General features: G+C 36.6%; 1 protein-coding gene across 1 annotated transcript in view; it reads right to left on the bottom strand.

Moving 5' to 3' along the window:
* Positions 1-2,758: 2,758 nt before the first annotated feature.
* mad1l1 (mitotic arrest deficient 1 like 1) overlaps positions 2,759-20,458 on the bottom strand; it is a 75,417-nt gene continuing 57,717 nt past the window's right edge. The window contains exons 16-17 of the mRNA XM_038276937.1: positions 13,559-13,781; positions 2,759-3,012 (exon numbers count right to left, since the gene is read on the bottom strand). Coding sequence (XP_038132865.1) covers positions 2,759-3,012; positions 13,559-13,781 — 477 coding nt within the window. The remainder of the gene's footprint in view (positions 3,013-13,558; positions 13,782-20,458) is intronic.

Genomic DNA, 20,458 nt, shown 5'->3' with positions numbered 1-20,458 from the left:
TCAGTTTCAGAAACTCAAACGAGACACTTGTGATCCTTTGCAAAGGTGAGCTGTGCACACAAATAAAAATGTCTGCAGAAGCCATGAGAAACCACAACAAGCTTCACTTTTAACGCTCTTGCTGATCATCTTTCAAATACGAAATGGATTATGACAGGATGTGATGGCATCAGCTACACTGCCATCTTTATTTTGGTTTGGCTGTGGGCTCGGCAGCTCTTGCTCTCCTCAAGAGAAATACGTCCCGCCTAAAACCATAATACTACCACCAGACTGGCCAAACCATTTTAAGTCATTTTTGAACAGTTGAAGCTGTACAAAATTGATTCTGTTGCATTTGCAAACTCACAATTACTGTGAAAACTCAGCTTGCAGACAAGGTTGACAAATATCTGTTCCCCTACATACTGCATAATGCCATAGCTAAGCAATTCCTTTTGTCAGTATGCAACTATGCTAAAGTTCAAGAAGTTAGGAGCAATAATCTTGTTTCTGTTATTATTTATGGGCTTTCACCCTGCTTCATGGTGTTGTTGGGTTTTAATGGTGAAAGGATGCTAAGTGTTGCAACAAGACTTAAAGAAAGGTGGAAAGAGGTTTTTTAAAAATGTCTTTAGCTGTCACCTAATGAGGCCGATATTGCACATGCCGAGGAAAGAATCTTGCTTATCAATTTTACATATTATCCTCAAACAATGGTGGTGTAAGAGGATGAAAAATATTTTTAACCGAAGGTTGGTGAAAACATTTCAATCAGAGTCACACAGACATGAATTCATTAACACACAACAGGTAGAGGAACGTGACTGGGGCCAGTTAAACAGCTTATATCATAGAAGGGGGATTTGGTTGCCTCTGCTGGAGGGGAATATTAGCAGGATTATCTGGCAACACTGTTGCTAAGGTGAAGAACGCTAGAATCCTATTTGTAAGGACTTCTCTGCTTCCTGTTCAAAATCCCAAGGTTTTTCTCATCATCTTCTGACTATCCAGTCATTAAAATCTATATTCCCTCACCTCAGATTAAAATAAGAGATGTCAATAATGTTTTTATCTCATACTTTATAACCGCCTTCACACACACATCTGATTAAAATCTTAAACCTGGGTAAAATGTTATAAGCCTTCAATTTTCCCACTGCTGGACTGCAATAAGGCTGTAGGAAGAAAATAAAAAGGCAATAAGATGACACAGCAGCAGGAAAGAAAATACATCAGTGGATGAATTACTAAAAATGTTTTTTTTTTTATTCAGACAGTTTAACAAACATATAAATCTTTCAAACTTATTTAAATGTCTACTGCTTTCTTTTTTTTTACCTCAACAACAACTAAATGCTGGGAGAGACCTTGCTTGTACAGCTGAATAATTCTGCCCTTTTCAATGACAGGAGTCGTGACAAAGTACCTGCCAGACAAAATAGATGAAAGCCAGGCTGAGGCTCTGATTTTAACATTAAATTGCTGTGGTCTTAAAATTTTGATCAGCTGTTGAGCAGTCTGTTTAAAACCAACTCTCAGGAATCTGTTTACTCCACTTTTTTTCAACTACTGTTTCTTTTTTCTTTTTCCATCATAAAGCTTCACTGGGAACATGAATAAGTGATCCCATGTTTATTTTCTGTGCAACAATTGTGGTACCCCTACTGTCCTAGTTCGAAAATCAGCTACATGCATTTAATGCACAATGAATACTAATATAAAAGGCATTAGCATCTCTTTGGTTTGTGCATGGATCACTGTACATGTGCATGGAGGGATTGTTAGCTGATGAGGTTGGTATCAAAGAGGCTGAGAATGAGGCTAACATGGGAGCACTCCAGCATGAAAGGGAAAATGCTCACCAGGAGGACATTACCAGAGTGTGTTTATTTCCATTCTTAGAAACAGTCTGAGTTTAATACATACGGACAGAAAATTATCTCCTCAAGCAGGGTCTCAGGTGGGTGAATATGGCACTCTGGCAATAATGACAAATACACACCAATACACACATTCACTCCTTCTGATCTTACCATTTATATTTTTATGTCACACTTTAGCATGGCAGTATTTAAAATACCCTTGAGGAAGACATGAATTACCTACCAAGATATCTAAACTGCCCAGTAACTTGCCAGAATTATTTCCCCACAGTTTGGCAATCACCAAACCAACAACGCAGTTATTACCAACGGCTACAAGCTCAAATCAGATTAACAAAGAAAATTGGGAAGATAAAAATGGAGAGATAAAGGGGATACATGTGCATGCCACAGGAAGGAGAGAAGAAGAGAAGAGACAAAGATGTGGGAGTGGAGGAGGGACACCCCTGCTCCCCCCAAAGCTACTTAAGTAAAGGATTTGCTCAACAGCTAAGGGACAATCACATACAGTTTGTATCTAACACACTCAATAAGTGTTCAGGGAGTCAGACAGCGATTATAGCCCTGTGCCACTGTCCTATTACCACTCTGACTCTCTGCACATCACTCACACCAAAATCTTCCACTCATGTTCTCAGCTAAAAGAGACAAGTATCAACACTGAAACAGATACGACAGGCAGCTGTAGCTTCTCATTTGAAGCTTTCCCTCTATGACCACAGGGCATATGCTTACAAAGGCTGTGTCACTGACCAGTAAATGGACCCTGAAATAACGTGGTTTATTATATACTGCAGCTGAGCAGGATGGTGCAATCGTTATTTGTACATTCTGAGACTAAGATAATGACTAATTTGAGTCATTTCGCTTTTTCTAACTAATTTTGAAGGTAGTCAGTGATAATAAAATGTTAGCTTGATTATGGACTCAGTTTGCACTGTAATTTTGCATACCTTTTTGAAGAGTAGAGAGTCATGCATGTGTTCTGCATAGACTGAGGTGAGCCTGTACTGGTTCTCGGTGGTGAGGTCTATCTGGTAACCAGTCAGGACGTAGCAGACTGTGCGGAACTCTTGAATCTTTTTTTGAAACACTTCCTTTAGCCTCTGGTTCTTCAGCTCGGAGCTCTCCACCTGCTTACGTAACTCTGGAAAGCAAACAGAGGTTGAGAGAACACATCAGTCAACAGCTTTGACGCTACTTTGAATGAACAGTGACCATAAAAGGTACTTTTGTTCAGCCTGAGTCAGAATCAACATCTTCATTAAAATACATTTCACACATTTGCAGCCATGTGTGCAAGATATTGTCTTTGTAAACATTAAGAATTCCATAACTATCTCACTAGGCTAATGCAGCAATGATGCTCTTTGACGGTCAGCTCTAAAACAATGTTCTCAAAGCAGTGCAGCAGCCCAATTTTCCTAGAAAATGCAACAATCCAAAGAGCAAAGTAAAGATTGAACAAATGAGAATCATAGCAGGGTGCTTATGAAGAAGAACAGAAACAGGACAAAGCATCACTTTAATTTGTTTAAAAAGCCCATTGCAATAACTAGTTTGCAAAGTCAGTGAAATGTCTCTGTGTAGAATGGAGTCAGTCATTAAGAGAGGAACTATTAACAAAAATGTTTCCACAGAATAGTTAAATGACAAATGAAAAAGTATGAAGGAACATAAAAAGATATGAGGAGCAGCTCGCTGGTCTGATGCAGACAACTAAATCACAAACTATATATATGCATCAGAATAAACGCCAGTATTCAACTCTCTTTCTGGTATTTATGTTACATTTGTAGGCACAAATTATTTGGAGAAAAGTTCAGTCATCTCCTATCTTCCCTGCTGTTGAATGTTGAAGCTGGCCTGTGCAGACCTACATACCAAAAGATGAAAGGGTGGATTTCTCTGTGATGAAAATTCAAATTTAAGAGACGGCTGGTTAAATTTGAACTTTGACATGTTGAATACTTTGAAGACCAACCCTGATCCAATATGCAGCTTACACCACATATACACATATGAATTTAGAACTTTCAGCAGAGGCTCATTGAGAATAACTTCCAAAAGTAGTTTTCAAACATGCATCTTTAAAATTTTGCACAAAAATATATTTCTACAGTATGCATTTTTCAAATAAGGAAAAAAAGGCCTAGGGGTTTCAATGCTTATAGATACGCCTTTGGCAGCAATAACTTGTAGCAGAGCATATTACCTAAAAGGTATGAGATAGAACTCTTGTTTTTTTTTTTTTTATATAGTTTCTCAGATAAATCCTTCATATTTGATTAATTTGCTCAGAATTCGAGTGAGAGGAAAACCAAGTTTGTAATGTCTCTAAAACCTGTTTGCAAAAACACATTTATTAAAGCTGTTGATTATAGCCTCCTAAATCATGTGGACGCAGCACGGGTGTATAAAATTATTCCAAACAGTATGTTTATTCAGATCTTAATTAGTTCATAGCTCCTTGGGTGGTAACTGGAAATTCAGTGGGAAAAAAATGCAGACCAAAAAACAAAACATTTCATACTCATTTATTTTGAAACGTTGAAAATGTTTAGTGTCATTCTGTGAAGTTAAAAAAAAACAAAATATGACATCTTAATTAGAAAGGGAAATGAGCAAAAGGCTTCTAGTCCAGATAACAGCGATGAGGCTTTTTAGGCATCATACTTGTCTTGACAAAATTTTTGCTTCTTCCATTTGAACAGATTTTTTTTAAGATCATGAAGGTGCAAAATACAAAGTGAAAGTGTGCACATCTGTCTGTGTGACTGACTGTCTCCTGGGTGACAATGTTCTTCTCAAACTCCAGTCACTGCTGATATTGTTTAAAGAAAGCATAACTTTGATAAAACTGTCACGCTATGACAGAAACCAAGCTACTCTGAAAATAGCTGGAAATTCTGAAGACACAGCAACACACTAATGCATAATGATATCTAGAGAATTGTGTGGCACAAGGATAGCATGGTCAAGATATAAATTTACACACTATAAATTCTCTCTCCAAAAATGGCAGGTCTCTGTATTCCACTGCTGAAGCAAAGTAGAGTTGTTTTAAGCTTACTTCAGAAGATTTGGACAAGTAAAAGAAAAGCAGGAAGAATACGGTCATATCAGCGCAAAGGCAAACGCCTTGGATGTCATTGCAAACATCATGTTTTGAAAGACGGATGATTTGAAAGAGCTTCCCAAAAACATAACACTGAAAGTGAGATTTGCAAATGGAAATAAAATGATGTGGACTGTCCTACTGCTAGGCTTGATATGCGTGAAGGAATACATGGAACAATGAACTATAACATCAAAAACTGTTTTAAGAAAATGTAGATAAAAATAAACATCTTCAAGCAAGACCATTGACCCAACACACAGCCAAAGAAAATATTATTCCTTAAATAGCTTAATGAATTATTTTATATTTATCTAACTACCAAAGCTATGAAAAGAACCAAAGTAAAATAACTACTTTACTGGGCGGGGTTGTCTTCAGTTTGTTTTAAATGCTCTACAATGCCTATCAGATGCTAGTGGGAAGCTGATCGATCAGCCACCGATGAAAATCGTCCTATTATGATTATCTGGACGATAGAAAAAGAAGGTGATCATAACGTTTATTATTCTGTTGCATATTGTATTATCAAAGGCATGTTTTTCATTTGTCCTTTCGACTGAATACCTGCTGCATTGTGCCAGCAAATTTTTGCTAAGTTTTGTAAATATTAAATGATGTTATGCTTCAAGTTTGCCAGGTCACATAAGCCAGTAGCGGCCTTTATACCTGTACCCAAAAATTAATGGCCAATCCATGTGATCCATCTGCAGTGATCTGAAATGGCAGGGATTATATTTAGGATCGGCAGAAAAAATCCTGATCAGGGAAACTCTACAAGAGACCCTTTTATCCAATCATTTTTAATTTTTATAGTTATTAAGTCCCAATTTCCTATTCTCTTGAATAGTAAAAGGTACAAGACTTTTATTTCCACAGCAAGTTCTTTAAAAGAGCGTTACAATAGTATAAAAAAAATCGTTTTCTAACAAGTTATTCCATCTTTATGCAGATAATTTCTTTCCCCCCCAAAAAAGTCACTTTTAAATTACAAATCATTAATGGTGACAGTAAGTGAAGTCACATGCAGGACAATTAAAGAAACTGTTGAACCCAATTATCGAGATTTATTTTTCAGGTGATCTTTGATATCTTTCAAGACAACTAGACTGCTGTCTGAAGATAAGAGATATTACAGACTTCATGTTAATTATCTACTAAAGCTAAAATGTAAGATCTTGCCTGAAAACTAAATTACATTTTAATTTGACATAAATTGGCACAGATGAAGAATGTGTCAGGTTTTAATGAAGATGGCAGTATAGATATAAATGAACAGCTGTAAAACCAGCTATTAGCTGAAAAAGATGAGAAATGAAAAGAAATAAGATAGCATAGCCCCAAGCTAGAAAGAAGGAATGAGAGTAGATAGAACTGAACTTTTAAAGACAAAATGGTCAGCAGATGTTTAAAAAGGTTTATTAAAACACCTTCATAATACACGTTTCTTTGAACATCTACGCTAAGCCTACATTAAGAAGATAGATGTTTGAGTAACCCTGACGTTCAGTTTAACTCTTTGAGCTGATTGGCTAAAAACACGACATGGGAGGCAGGTACCCAATCACAGCAGCAGTAGAAGTTTCATTTGCTCATTATTCAAAAAGAAACCGAGGGAATTTCCCCCGAAACTGGCACAGCCATCTTTGTTTTGCTTCAGCCTTCCGCCTCTGCTTGATTCGTTGATGCACTTCAATCCATTTCATTGGTCTGAAACTTATCAAGGTAAACGTATCTGCTGGCTCCTGCAAGTTGTATTTTCGAGAGTTTGCAAATTAAAAAATCCTGCGACAATTCAGATAACGTAAGTAACCAGTCAGAAAAATCTAATTGATGTGATGCAAACTGCAAGATTGCTGCACCTACATGAAAATGTAAGTCAGAAGGCAGAATGGTGTAACCATAGCTAACCTCTTTACCAGAGGTAATTTGATGCGTTACCAGCAAACCTTATGGCAAAGACAATAGGCAAAGTTTTTCTCTACATCAAGTCAGTAAAGTTATTTAAATGGCATGTACTTATATAGCACTTTTTTCAAGTCAGGAGACTTACACTACATTCAGTTGATGGGCCCTTTAATGGGTGCAGGTGAAGTGTCTTGCCCAAGGACACAACTACACTGGAAGCTGGAGCCGGGGCTTGAACAGTCAACCCTTTGATTTCAGGGCAAACTCCTACACCTGACGCAACAGTCGGAAAAATCAACAGTAAAGCCCATGGTTTTCAACATCCACAGGAAGTACAATTAGGGACTAAAATAAGGTTGACTATGAGTGAAGTAGTGTCCGACGCCTTTTGAGGTTACAAAACCGAGAAGGTGAAATCAGCATCATGTTTTATCATATTTGCATGAATATTTGCAGCACATTACCTTGGGCGCAGTTTATCACATGCATTTGAAATTAATTAAACAAAACAAGCTTTTTTTTAAAATAGGATCCTTTCTTACATTCACACAGTGAAAAGTAGGTAGGTCAAATTTATTTAAGTCATGTTAAGCTAGTTACAACCTTTAGGCTTTTATTAATGTCTTAGCAAATTTCCTCTGTCTCCTATGCCTTGTTGATGTAAAAACCTGTCAAGGTTGTCTGAGATAGAGAGAGATGCAGCGCTCCAGCAGAGGTCTGTTTCACTTTGTTTCCCTGATTGGTCAGTTGCTAAAGAGTCTCCAGGATCGATCATTTCACTTCCATCATTTAAGAGGAAGTTAAAAATGTATCACAGCTCTGATGTATTACCATGGCACAATAAACATAACCTTGTGAGTGTTAAGATTTAGAGTTCTAACTAGGATGACCTAATGACTCGATTTGTGCGTGACAGTTCTACATATTTTACCTCTGTCTTTCTGTCCCACAAATAAATTTTATTGCAAAATAAGATGCAAACTAGGCTTAAAGAGAAGAAAACAAATGATGTTGGTTTATAACTGGGTGAGGCCAGTAACAGGTGTTTGAGAGCGTCTTGTGCTGAAGTTATTTTTTAATATATATAGTAAAGCAACAGCAGAAAAGTGAGTTACACAACAGCTGCAAAAGCAGTGCCTGTCCCTCGGTGTCCCTCTTAAGCATCCTACAGATGTCCCATATTTGTTTTTGTTTTGATCTGGTCACCCTAGGTGTAAAAAGACATTGATCCGTATCGAATCAATAACTAACAATGAAATACATTAAAGGAAAAAAAATCAAAACATTAATCTATATAATCAACTTTATAAAAGGCTGGCTCCAGCCATACTGTGTCAGAATGTGATCAGGTGATCTATTTAAATTCTTCTTTTATGAAAGGAAAAGAATACCGCTTTTAATATATAGATTCCAACAACTGAGTTAGATTAGCATAACATCCTATCAAAGTGACTGCAGGCTTGTTGAATTTGTAGGTAATGCAGACCTTTTGATATTGTACTGTCATCACAACAGATTAATATATATAGCATCATGATAAACCTGGGGATTTACACCCCTATTACGGACTGACAAGAAAAATCTACTTTTTGGCAGCTATTCCAAAATGTATGTGTGGTACAGAAATTTACCCAGAGTATCTACAACAGGTTATCTACAGAGGGAAACATGGTGGTGGCTATATCATGCTCTGAGGCAACCTTTTTTCAGATGGAACAGAGGTGGAAGAGATTTCTAAGGGTTGCAGTGATTAATTATTAACGACTGAAAAAAACAACAACAGGAACATCTACTTTAACCTACATGCTAATTCTCCATATTGTGGTGTAGCTGCTCAGTGATCTAGAGCATGTCATTCCTAAGTAATCTCTATCTAATGGCTGTTAGATGGTTGGTGATAAAATTTTATTTTATTTTTCTACAATCACTGACTTTACAAGATGATGTATAAAGTTTTTAAAAACAACCTAAATGAGGGCTCAGCTAAAGACGCCATCATAGTGGGATAGATTTTGGACCAATTTTTGAAAGGCTTAGTGCCAAGTCAAGCCAATGGGGTGCAGATAAGGTAACAAACACCAAAACAATGAGAGGAAATTAATGGGAGCTTTAATCAGCAAAGGTATAAAGTTACATAAACAGATTATTTAACCCTTTTTCTATGAAAGAGCTATTTGTTATTTAGTTTAGTTTCATAGGATAAACAGAAATCTTTATAAGGAAAAAGTTTTGATATGAATTACCACAGTCTCTCTGTTATTTACATCACAGCAGCTGGCTTTCTGGTAATGGCGTCTAACAGAGCCATTGTATCCCATTCTCTGAAATAACAATCAGCACAAACACAAAAACAATCAAGGAATGTGTAGCTGTTCAGACTTGGTGCTAAAATGCATTCATGCTGATTCCATCAAAAGAAGGTAAAAAGTCATTTCATACAAGTCTTCCATGCTCATTTGGGATTAAATCTGAGTCACTTTATATGCAAATAAAACACTTGGTCTACCGCAGAAAAAGCAGATGCCATCTTAGCAATACATTCACAGCAAGTCTGCTGGTGTTTTTGTGAAACCAGAGAAATTATTTCTCATTCATAGAAATAAATACACTGTTATTCATGTATTAAAACGCATTGGTTTGCTTGCTGACTGTTTATTTCCTAATCTCACTAGGTTAAGGTATGCATACTTCCAGCTAAATCCCTTGTTCCTTTGGAACAAGGGATTTAGATGCAAAATAAAGATAAATAAATCCCTTTGCCTTGTTGCATCATCTAAATTAAGACACAATACCTTCTAAATCAAATGGTGCTTTTACAAAATATAAAAGCATTCCTTATTTTGGAAAGCAGAATTGGAAGTTAACATTACAACTCTGCTTTTCTCTCTTTCGTGTTTAGTCTGGTTCATGGTACATGTTAGCAACAGATCAGAGCAGCACCTGTCTTTAGAGTGAAATACGATCCTGTTAAAGGGGATTATTGGTACATACTGAATGCATTGTTATCTAGGGTTGTCAAAAGTATCGATACTCGAAAAAATATCAATACTGAAACGTATCCAGATACAATACTCCTTTTCAAAAGTATCGATACAGCCATCTAAAGTGCAAAATAGTGGAAAATGCACTTTCTCAAAACTGTGTGATTGAATAATTCTGTTCATTTTTCAGTTTCAGACTTTTTTTGTAAGAGGTGCAGCTGCTGAGAATTATTTTTGTTTGTTAACTGGTTTGGCTAGTGCCATTGTTATGTCTGCAAAGCATAGCCAAGGAAGGAAAATTTAATTTAAATTTTGTAAGTTTTTTATCAAGCTTGCTTAATATTGTGCACAGCATGCAACCTCAAAACGTTGTTCTTATTGTTTTTTATTTATTTCTTGTATTTTTTTAGTAATGAAAATATTTCTGTTGAATTTTAGAGTCTTTGTTTTTATCCTTGTGGTATCGAAAAGGGTATCGAGTATCGAATATATCTTACTTAGTATCGGTATCGAGTTGAAAAGTTTAGTATCGTGACAACCCTATTGTTATCTATAAAAAATCTAAGCTGGATATCAATAATTTAGATGTTTCTTTTTCAGCATTAAACACAGTTCTACAACCACTGAAAATATTTTAGTGCTTAAACTTTACTTCACTGTAATTTAAACTTAAAGACATCTTCAGATCAATAAAGTAAATTTAAATTGAAAGTCAAGCATTTTACAGACATCAATGAAAGCACAGTATTGACCACATATTACTGACCCCCATTGAAGTCTCTCAGATTTCTTGATCTTTTGATTCATTCCTGCGTCCACTCCTGCTGAATGGACACCCCCGATCAAGCTAAACAAATTCTCACCAAGATAACCTCTTGCACAGATTACTGTAATGATTGCATGTCTGTAAAAACCAAAGGATTTTTCATTTAAAGGGACAAAATAGGAATGTAAGCAAACAATAAATTGTTTATTAGATTAAAATTTGTTCCATCTAACTGACAACTCCCACTTTGAGAGAATTTCCTGCAGTTACGTCGCAAATCAGTAAAATTCTATAACAGCATTTTTTACATCTCAACATCCCTGAGAGCTGCAGCTATGGTGGAAACTCTTTAACTTTAGTTTAGAACTTTTTATAACACATTGCAAACTGTCCATTTTGTTTAACTTCAGCAGTTTACGTTACTCAGACTTGTTTATTTTTTGTTCCTGACCCTGTTCTATAATTACATTTTCAAATTGGATTACCCTTTTGTAAAAACGTAAAGCAGTTTTTTTTATTGAGTGCATGTTGGCTTTCTTGAGTTCCTATATGTGGAACCAATCTTGATGGTGCTGAAGAGGTTATGTTAGCATTTTAAGCATTAGTATTAATGTCTGTCCCACATACCCATGGGGACTGTTCATAGTTCACAGTCTACCTTACCTATTTGTACATTCTTCATACATTCAATACCTTTATGTCCCACACTGCCATGGCTTCATCACATGAGCTTATATTTTAGCTTTACAAAAACAAAAGAGACAAGTCTAGTTTGGTGTTTGGGCTGTTTCTTAACCCACTGCACATCTATCAGAAGAAGTCGCTGCATGTCCTTGTAATTGGCTGCTGTGAGCAGTGTGTTGCTCAAAGCTATCATCAATGGAGCCTTGTCAGCCAGGGGTCAAATTTGAAGCAGTGCAGTATGAATATACTCTAACCAAGCAAAGCACTGAGACAATCCCTATGCAGTCATAACAATGTAGCTTTGAGCAGTGTAGCAGAGTCTGCCTCAGGTCTGCGCAGATTTTACCCATTTGTGGACATATGTCTGCTTGAGTATGTAGGGGTCTAAAGGCTTAAGGCCAATTTATGCTTCTGATGCAAAGCCTCTGCAACCGGCAAATCTGTCTCTGTGCGTGACCACGCAAGCCACGCAGAGGCTCTGTAACAGTCGTTGCGCACCTAAAACAAAAACCTGAATACGCGTTGGACGGTCGCAAACCTGCGCACACCTCAAGCAGACAAAAAGCAGCTGTGATTTGTCCTTGGTATGCCTTTCCGGCTATCTGTGTGGTCCTCCTTCTCGATTGCTGCCGGGGTGCGCCATTTTAAAAAAACGAGGAACAATGGACAACTATGGCGAAAGGTTAATCGAGGAGGTTTGAAAGTACAACCACTTGTATGATGCCTCAGACAAGCGCGGCGCCGACTTTGGCGCCTGCTGTGCATCCCTAGAAATTCAAAATCGATGGCCCAGAAGCATACCAGCAAAACTGGTTCGCAACCAGACGCAAGTGACATTTGATGTGTGTGGTTGCAGTATAATCCGCCCTTTAGAGTTAGGAGCGCAAACTCAATGGTTAGAGCATAGACTGACAGAGTCGCATTCTTTTTTTTTTTTTTTTATCTTTTTTTTTAAGCCCAAGTAGTTCGACCACTTACTCATGCACTCTGATGGATGTCTTTACCAGACTGCCGTCTCAACTCCCTCTCGCACATAAAAATATATAATAATGGAGACTAAATTAATAGATGTATTTTTTAGGAGCAATACATTTAAAAAGGATTAGAGAAAGTGTACAGTTGGATAATCATTATAAAAGAAACCCTTAATCTAATCACACTCCTTCCTGTTTGATGGCCCCAATTTTTGCAAATTTCATTTATTATCTCTTAACACCTTTCACAAACCTGCAAACAGTCTGATAAGTGACAGAGCCTGTGCTTGAATCAATTAGAGGAAGGGATCTAGTTAAGAGTACCGGTAACAGTTTTAGAGAAAAAAAAAGTTAAGTTTACATCCTGCTTTGTAATCTAGGAATCGATCCAAGTTTTGCTCATGCCCGATTAATTTTCAATGGGGAAACCTGACGAATTTGTGTCTTCTCTTCTCTGACTTCAGACAGTTTGTTGCAGCTTCACAGCAAGCCTGTCAGTGCTTTCAATGCAGGAGGGGCTCACAGCTGCACACTCTGTTTGATGCAGACAGTTAACTCAGAACGATCAGTGCTTTTACTTTTTTTTTTGCCAAGTGTCAAACAAACCAGAAAACATTTGCAAGATTGGTTGCTAGTCACTTCAAAAAAAAAAAAAAAAAAAAGTCAATAGTTTGCAAGCGTGTTGGATGAGGGCAAGTGAGGTAAGCAGAACGTGATGCCTCTGTGTTCCTTAGCATCACTACCCTCTCCTGAGTTTAAACTGGCTGATGGTTCAACAACAAAAACCACTTCTAGACTAGAAGTGCTGGAACAACCATCAGTGTTTCCATCCATCTCCATTATAGAATGTAGCAGCACATGGGGGTTTCCACTAACTAGTAATCAATGCGGCTTTGGAGCTACTAAATGTAGGATATTTGTTTTAAAAAATAATCCTGTTTGATTTAAAATAACCCAGAACCACTTGGTATGCCCTGCTGCATGATTTTAATGCAAAATTACATGAAATCAATATTGTGTCATCAAAACTTTAAGCTTTTCAGTCTGTGATGGTTTTAAGGCAGTACTCCAAGCCGTTTTGATATCAGGTTTTGGTAACCATTACGGCTATGTATTATTAGCTTTAGTACAATGATATTCTTTTTTAAACTAGCAAACAAACATAATAAATAAAAAACTATCTGCAAAAATTTTTTACCATGTATTTATCACTTTTCATTTCAGTATTGGTCTAAAAAGGTGTTTCATGTCCCGAATCTTACCCAGCACTTCTTTGGATGGGGGCAAACTGAAACTCAGACCAGGATTATGACTGCTGGACTCATCTGAGACCATTCCTCCTTCCTGGAAGGAACGCACAAGTTCCCTAAGACGAGTTAATTCCTCTCGAAGAGCCTCCACTTCCTGCTGACGCTGCTGCTTGCCCTCCCTGGCGGGATTCATCTTGAGATGGAGGACCCGGGTCTTGACAGGATCATAGTCTCCCTTCACCAAACAGAAGAACAGATAATCTTAGAACTGACAGGACCTTTACTCATTTGAATAAAGTCTATAGATGATAGATTTCTAAATACTTAGTCATGAAAAACAACGTAAAAACTAGTGAAAATCTTAGAGAAAAGCTTTCAGTGCTAGATGCTACAGACTGAAGGAACGTTTAAAAGCAGTAACTTTGTAAAAGTTTGATTAAAGATGACACCAACAGCCTCTAACTTTTTTGTGTGCATTAGCAATCAGTGTGATTGCAGCCAGACATAGATGGTGTTAAAAAAGGTATATTATTAGGGAGATGTGTTAAGACTATTTAAGGTCAATTATATCTGATTGCATTAGTAATGTTTGGAAGTGAAAGGAAGCCAAATGTGTGGCACATATATCTACACGTGGTTATTAATCAAGACATTAATGAATATTTTACCAAAATACAAAAAATGCTTTTTGACTGGAGACATGAATTATAATACAATGCACCTTTGACCTGATTACAGCTTAGTAAAAGCAGGAAAAGTTAATAAAAATGTTCTACATTTTGTAAATGATCAAATATAGCTGGGTACACATATTCATCATAAGTACCAAAATGCAGCCTCTACGCCAGACAGTCCTAAAGCAAGACTGGCCACCAAAACTAAGCCATGGTGTAAAATATGCAGAGGGAATGTATGTGTGCATAGAAACCTGAATGGCTCCTTTAGTTTTTACTTTGTATTAAACATCTCAATGGTGCTGAAAATGTCATTAACAAAAGGAAACAGTAAAATAATTTGGGGTTTATGTAAAGTACTTATGAACACTTTGTTTACTTATCTGCAACCAACAGAAAACAAAGCCTCTATTCACAGAATCAGGCAGGCTTTGTATCAGCAGCCTAAATAAACAATGCTAAGAAGTAAATAAAAAAAGCAACATAACAAAAATGTATCCTAAATAGTTAAAGAGTTTTTGTGATTTTCTTACAACTGACAGTGTACGCTTTAAAAAAACAAAATCTGTAATGATCAAAATCAGAATGGGCATGTTGGGCTTTTTTTAAGATCGGGAAGCAGTGATCAGCCTAAAAACATCTAAATCTGCAGACATTTTTCAAGTCTGCGTCCTTTTTCCCATCTAAGATCAGTACACAGAGGGTCTGTGCATCTTGCAAGATGTTCCTATGGTTTATGTTAGAATACTAGAGGAAGCATTAAATTTTGATTTCCAAGCAGACACCAATCGCTGGTTTTCTTTGAGGAATTCTGATCGATTCATGAGCCCTTAAAAGACAAAGACATGAGCTTTGGGATCTTTAAGGACATGGTTTTGAATCAAACAGAAAAATTCATGGTTATATCTGCATACATTGCAGGGAAATATTTCTATCCTATAGATTTCTTCAGCTTTTGCTTTTCTGTCATGCTTAAATGTTTCAAACTTAGATGATTTGTGAATCACTAATCCAACCTGACCACCAAAATTAGACCATCTTGACCATGAAGCAAACTGGAACAAAGCCAATATAAGTGGAAAGGTCAGTGATACTATTTGAAGCAGAATGTTATTTTAAATTGACAATTCATAACTTGCGACCCAAGTATTAGCTTAATTTGAGTACAAATGATTTTTCAATTAAATAAACAGTTCTTGGCATGCAGCTATGTGAGGCTGACCATCACTAAAATGTGTTTCTGTGATGTTGAATCAGTCAGAGTTAAATCAATTAATCTGAGAGTTGAATCAGTCACCCCAGGGTTCCTACAGCATAAGGCAAGTTAAATTCAAGACTTTAAGACTTTTTAATGCCACTTGAAATAAAAATTTAAGACCAAATTCACAAGAAACACAATAAAAAGCCTCTTGTGACAACTTAACCGAAAGGTTTATTTTAACATAAACCACTGCACTAATGTTTCAAATTTTGAAAAGCTTCCCATACAGGAAGAAAGCTAAAAACACACAAATGACAGATATATTTTAACAATTATTTAACTGAATTCACAAACTTTGTTTTAGCAGGGAACAAAACAAATCAGTTTTAAAGCCACAACATAACCAGTGCTAAGTCACTGTGCCTCACGTATGTTTCCTGGTACTGGTTTTAGGCATGGAGAAAACTCGTTACAAGTACACTTGCTCATATTTTCCAGACAAAAAGTTAATGGTGCATCTCCCAAATGTCCGCTATCGGGACGGAACCAATAATGGCGAGCCGTTTGTTTTTAAATAATAATGAGAAAAAAAACATTTTTCAACTTTAACGTTTTATTTAGATTACAAAAATAAATCGTAATAAAAATAATCCTATTTATGATGTTTTAAAAAATAAGACCTAGAAAGACTGATTTAAGACATTTTAATACCAATTAAGGCCTTAGTTTTATTTTGAAGAATTCAATGCCTTTCAAGACTTTTTAAGGACCCGCGGGAACCCTGCACCCAATGATTTCTGTGACCCAGAATGTGATAATATGGAATTAATACCACAGTTAGCCAAGGTAGAAGTTGTTCTTAGGCAACAAAACAAATACAACAGTTAACTCATTCAGACATATTTTTGGTTCTTTGATTTAGGGTCAATGAGACCTTGCCTTTATACGCAACTCCATGTCTTCTGAATCTGCTGGTCCAAAGCCATCTGCTATCAGATTTCATAACAAGGAGGGATATTTTCCAGTGCACCAGTCACGTTCAGGGGCACCCAACCTGGAAGTTAGATGTCTAGTGCCCCTCGTGGCTAAAAGTTACAGTATTGCTTTAATGTGCCCGAGATATATGATTTAATCTTTAATGCAAGAGTTTTTGCTTTTACGTTTTTCCCAGAGCTTTTTTTCCCTTGTCGTCCTCTGTCATTTCTCTAATGAAGCCTCTAGAAACTGAGCAGATTCTCTTTCATTTATTATGTGAGCCACAAATATGTACAGACTGGCTTACTGCCAAGAAAACCTGCTGCTTCAAGCATATTTAATCAATCAATCATACAGTATAATTCACTAGTTGCTTGCAGTATTATTGTAAACAAAAATATATACAAATACCCAAGTTTTATTCAGAACAACTATGCAAAGGAGTTTCTAAACCCCTGCTTAATTTATATTAAGCATAACGCTAATCAGAAAGATATCTCCTTTATTTTATGTGAATAAAAAATCAGGATATGCTAACAAATTTATGGGAGCATCAGCATAACATTAACCAGGTAACTGTAGAGTCTTAGCCAAAATATATTACACATACAAAAATTGATTAAACATTAAGTTTTTTTTAATTAATTAGCATCTTGATCTAATATGATTATACAAGAATTAGGCCAATATGCACAGGCTGAATTGTAGTGGAGCTAATTTATAAAATCCTTAATGAAAAGATGGATGTTGGTACAAATTAAACTGCAATATGTAAGTTCCTATTCTGCAGAATGCAAGGGGGAACACCCTTTATGATTTTCTATAACTGTGGCAAGACATCATTATGTATCACAGAAGATCATAACTTCCTTGTATTACGGTCACCTGTGCACATAATTAACACAGGTGACCTTGCAATTATTTTGAAATTATTTTAATCTTCAATAAAGTTCACAGTAACCGTATCTAAATACAAATAGTACCTTTGGGATGTGGTGAAAACACATATTTGGACTGTAGCCAACAAAATCCGTAGACAGTCTGTGGCCATCAGGTTAATATGGATACAGATTGCAGAAAAATTGTTGACTCCATTGTTAAGTGTTTGTCGAGTGCATTTATTTTGCGTCTTTAGTATAAGGTCAGTAAAAATTATCTTAAGTTTGATCAAACCTGATTAATTTCATTCTACAGCCTAAACACATTCTTGATATGTAAATGCATATCTTCATTGGACACTGCTTTCATGCTGAGTGTAAATACTCCATGAAGGGTTTTGAACTGCTCTTTGTCTGGCCTGTTACTCAGAGCTGGTTTGCATTGGGAGACCTGAACAGGGGTATTTAAATCCCTGACAATAACTTTTCTGGGATCTTTCGAGCACTAAAACCACTCCACCATGTTAAGGTGGTGGTTCAAGGAGCTGCTACCTTTTCTAATTTCTGTGTTACAGAAGGGAATGATGGTAAAATTGTTTCACAGATGGCTTTGCCTAGGAGGTCTTCTATGTTGGTCCTGTGCTGCCGACCACCCGCTAAGACACAATAGGGGTGGAATGGTTCACAAAATCCACGGTTCGGTTCGGTTCACGGTTTCGTGGTCACGGTTTTCGGTTCGGTATATGTTGGTTGTTACCCCGAAACCACATAAAAATTAATGAAATTAATGAAAAAATCCCAAAAAATTAAAGAATTGCAATTACTTTTAATGATACGCGGAAACCCTGGATAATTTCCGCATGTCTTGCTGCTTTGAATTTAATCATCTCGCGCATGCCCTCTACGATCTCCAAGGAACTCAGAGGGGAGCGGACGGGATCCACAGCAGAGGCTGTAGGCTTTGCTCTGTGCAGGCGGTCTGGAGCGCAGCGGGGCGGAGCGCTGACGGAGTATGTGGGATTACGGGGTTAGCATGACATGTTGGTCATGTTGCTGTTAGCATAAACAAAACGTGTAGCACAATGCTTGCACACTGTTGCACTTTTATCCACAACTTTCTTTCCGCCGTCAGCGTAAGTCACTCTAAATGCAAAGTGGTCCCATACAGCAGACCTATAAAGTGCTGCTGGCGCGTATTCCAACTCCTGTTCTTTCCCACTCGCCATACCCAAACAATTCTCCACAACAACCGATTTTTTTTCTGCTACGCCCGGCTACGCTGCTTTGCTTCTATGGGAGAATTATCCTGCCATAATGCAAGAGCGCATAATTTCAATTTGAGAAAAGAATTTCATCTTCTTGCACTCAAAACTTATAATGCTCACACTCAAAACATGCGCTCTCTCTAAAATATTTTCTCTTCTCTCTCAAATCTTTGTTTCTTCTCTCAGATTTAATGCTATTTGCACACATCAATCTGCTCCCTAGCTAAAACTCTCTCGTCCCTTCTATGGTGGAAAACCCCCTTTGAGCATATTATTGCCACTTAAAGTGCTGGAATGAGAAAGTCTGTGTTACTCTTTAAATTTAATGTGACCAACATTCTGTGCCTCTGAAAATTGTGTTTCTAGCAGACTGATCATATGAAAAATGCAATTAATACCCCCACCTTATTCAAAAGGGCTAATTGTAGCTTTATAGGCATTTATAAAGCTTTAACCAATATGCTGTATTTGCAGAAATGTAATGTTTGTATTCAGAATTTCCTTTACAAAGACTAAACTGGTATTATTCAACAGTATTAGTTACTTTAAAAGGACATATGTCTATTTTATGACTTGATAAGCCTTTTTTGGCTCTTGAGGGACGGACAAATTACCTTGTCAGGCCAGATCTGGCCCATATGCTTTGCGTTTGATATATACCCTCCAAGGTTGACAAAAGACCAAAGTATCATTCTACATCCACACAAAAATAAAACACAAGTGTCAATGTTAGCCCTTGATTACTGAATAAATTAGATTTTCCATACCCTCAAGCAATGGTTACCAATAAACAACAGATGAAAAAGAACAGAAGAGAAAGAGAATATGAGGTAAAGAAAACATTAAAGTAACATTAAGAGACAAATAAGAATATGTAAAAAAATACAAAGGGTGCTGTGTTGTCGGCAGAACAGGGAGGAGGGAACAGAGAGAGAAAAACCTCACATGCTTATAAATAACGTTTCGTATAATTTAAAAGCAGCAGAGATTGAGGTTTCCAAAATGAGTTGTACAGAACATGTCTATTTATACTGATCCATTTTCAGCTGGACATACGTCATTTCCACATAAAACCCTGTTTTTTTTCTTGTTTTTTTTTTTTTTTATTCTTATGTAAATCGTCTAGAGTGTTTTGCATCTGCATACATTTGGACAATAAAGAGGCTGAGAATTTAGGTGACATTTTAAAGCAAGGCGTTTTGTAAAACATCAGGCACTACAGGTGTGTTTATTAACAATTAATAATCAGAAACATGATGTATAGTTTTTAAAACAGACCAAGAGCCCTGGTAAGAGTAAGATTTAAAGAGATCAGGTGAGGAAATAAAGAAAAGATTTTTCTACAGAACGCAAAGAGGTTGAAGGAAAAAAATGTAATCTCACTGAGCAAACAGCACTAAAAAACAACCACTTACATACTCAATAAACCATAACACACAGGGGAAAAATAACTGAATACCAAAACAGGTTAAACAGTCATAGTGATTGGATGTACCCACAAGCAATGTTTGTTTTTTAAACAAGCAACCATATACAAAATATTATCAGAAATTAAAGCATAAAAAAAAGAACTAAGATAAAAAAAAAAAAAGTCACACAAAAAAACTGATTAAAACCATGGGGCTTAACATGCACCTTTATAGCTCAGACACTGTACATTAAAACTAATTCTTAGAGTGAAAAACAAAAAGTGAAGCGGTAGTTAATGAAAATTAAAAAAAATATACATATAGTTAGCAAACTAAGTAGACTACATGCTGGATGAAAATATTTCTTTTGCAGGAAGGTGAAACGCCTGAGAAGCAAGTGAGTTTTATCGGAGAGATATAATTAAGATAACTGTTGACAACTTTCCAGTAAGAAAAGTCTCTATTGGCTGTTGCCAGAAGACATCATCACTTAGTTAGCATATGTCCTCG

The sequence above is a fragment of the Cyprinodon tularosa genome, unplaced genomic scaffold (genome assembly GCF_016077235.1).
Source record: "Cyprinodon tularosa strain WSP-4 unplaced genomic scaffold, ASM1607723v1 ctg1009, whole genome shotgun sequence".
NCBI classification, from domain to species: domain Eukaryota; kingdom Metazoa; phylum Chordata; class Actinopteri; order Cyprinodontiformes; family Cyprinodontidae; genus Cyprinodon; species Cyprinodon tularosa.
The sequence above is the reverse complement of the archived record's forward strand: the minus strand, read 5'-3'. Positions and strand labels throughout refer to the sequence as shown.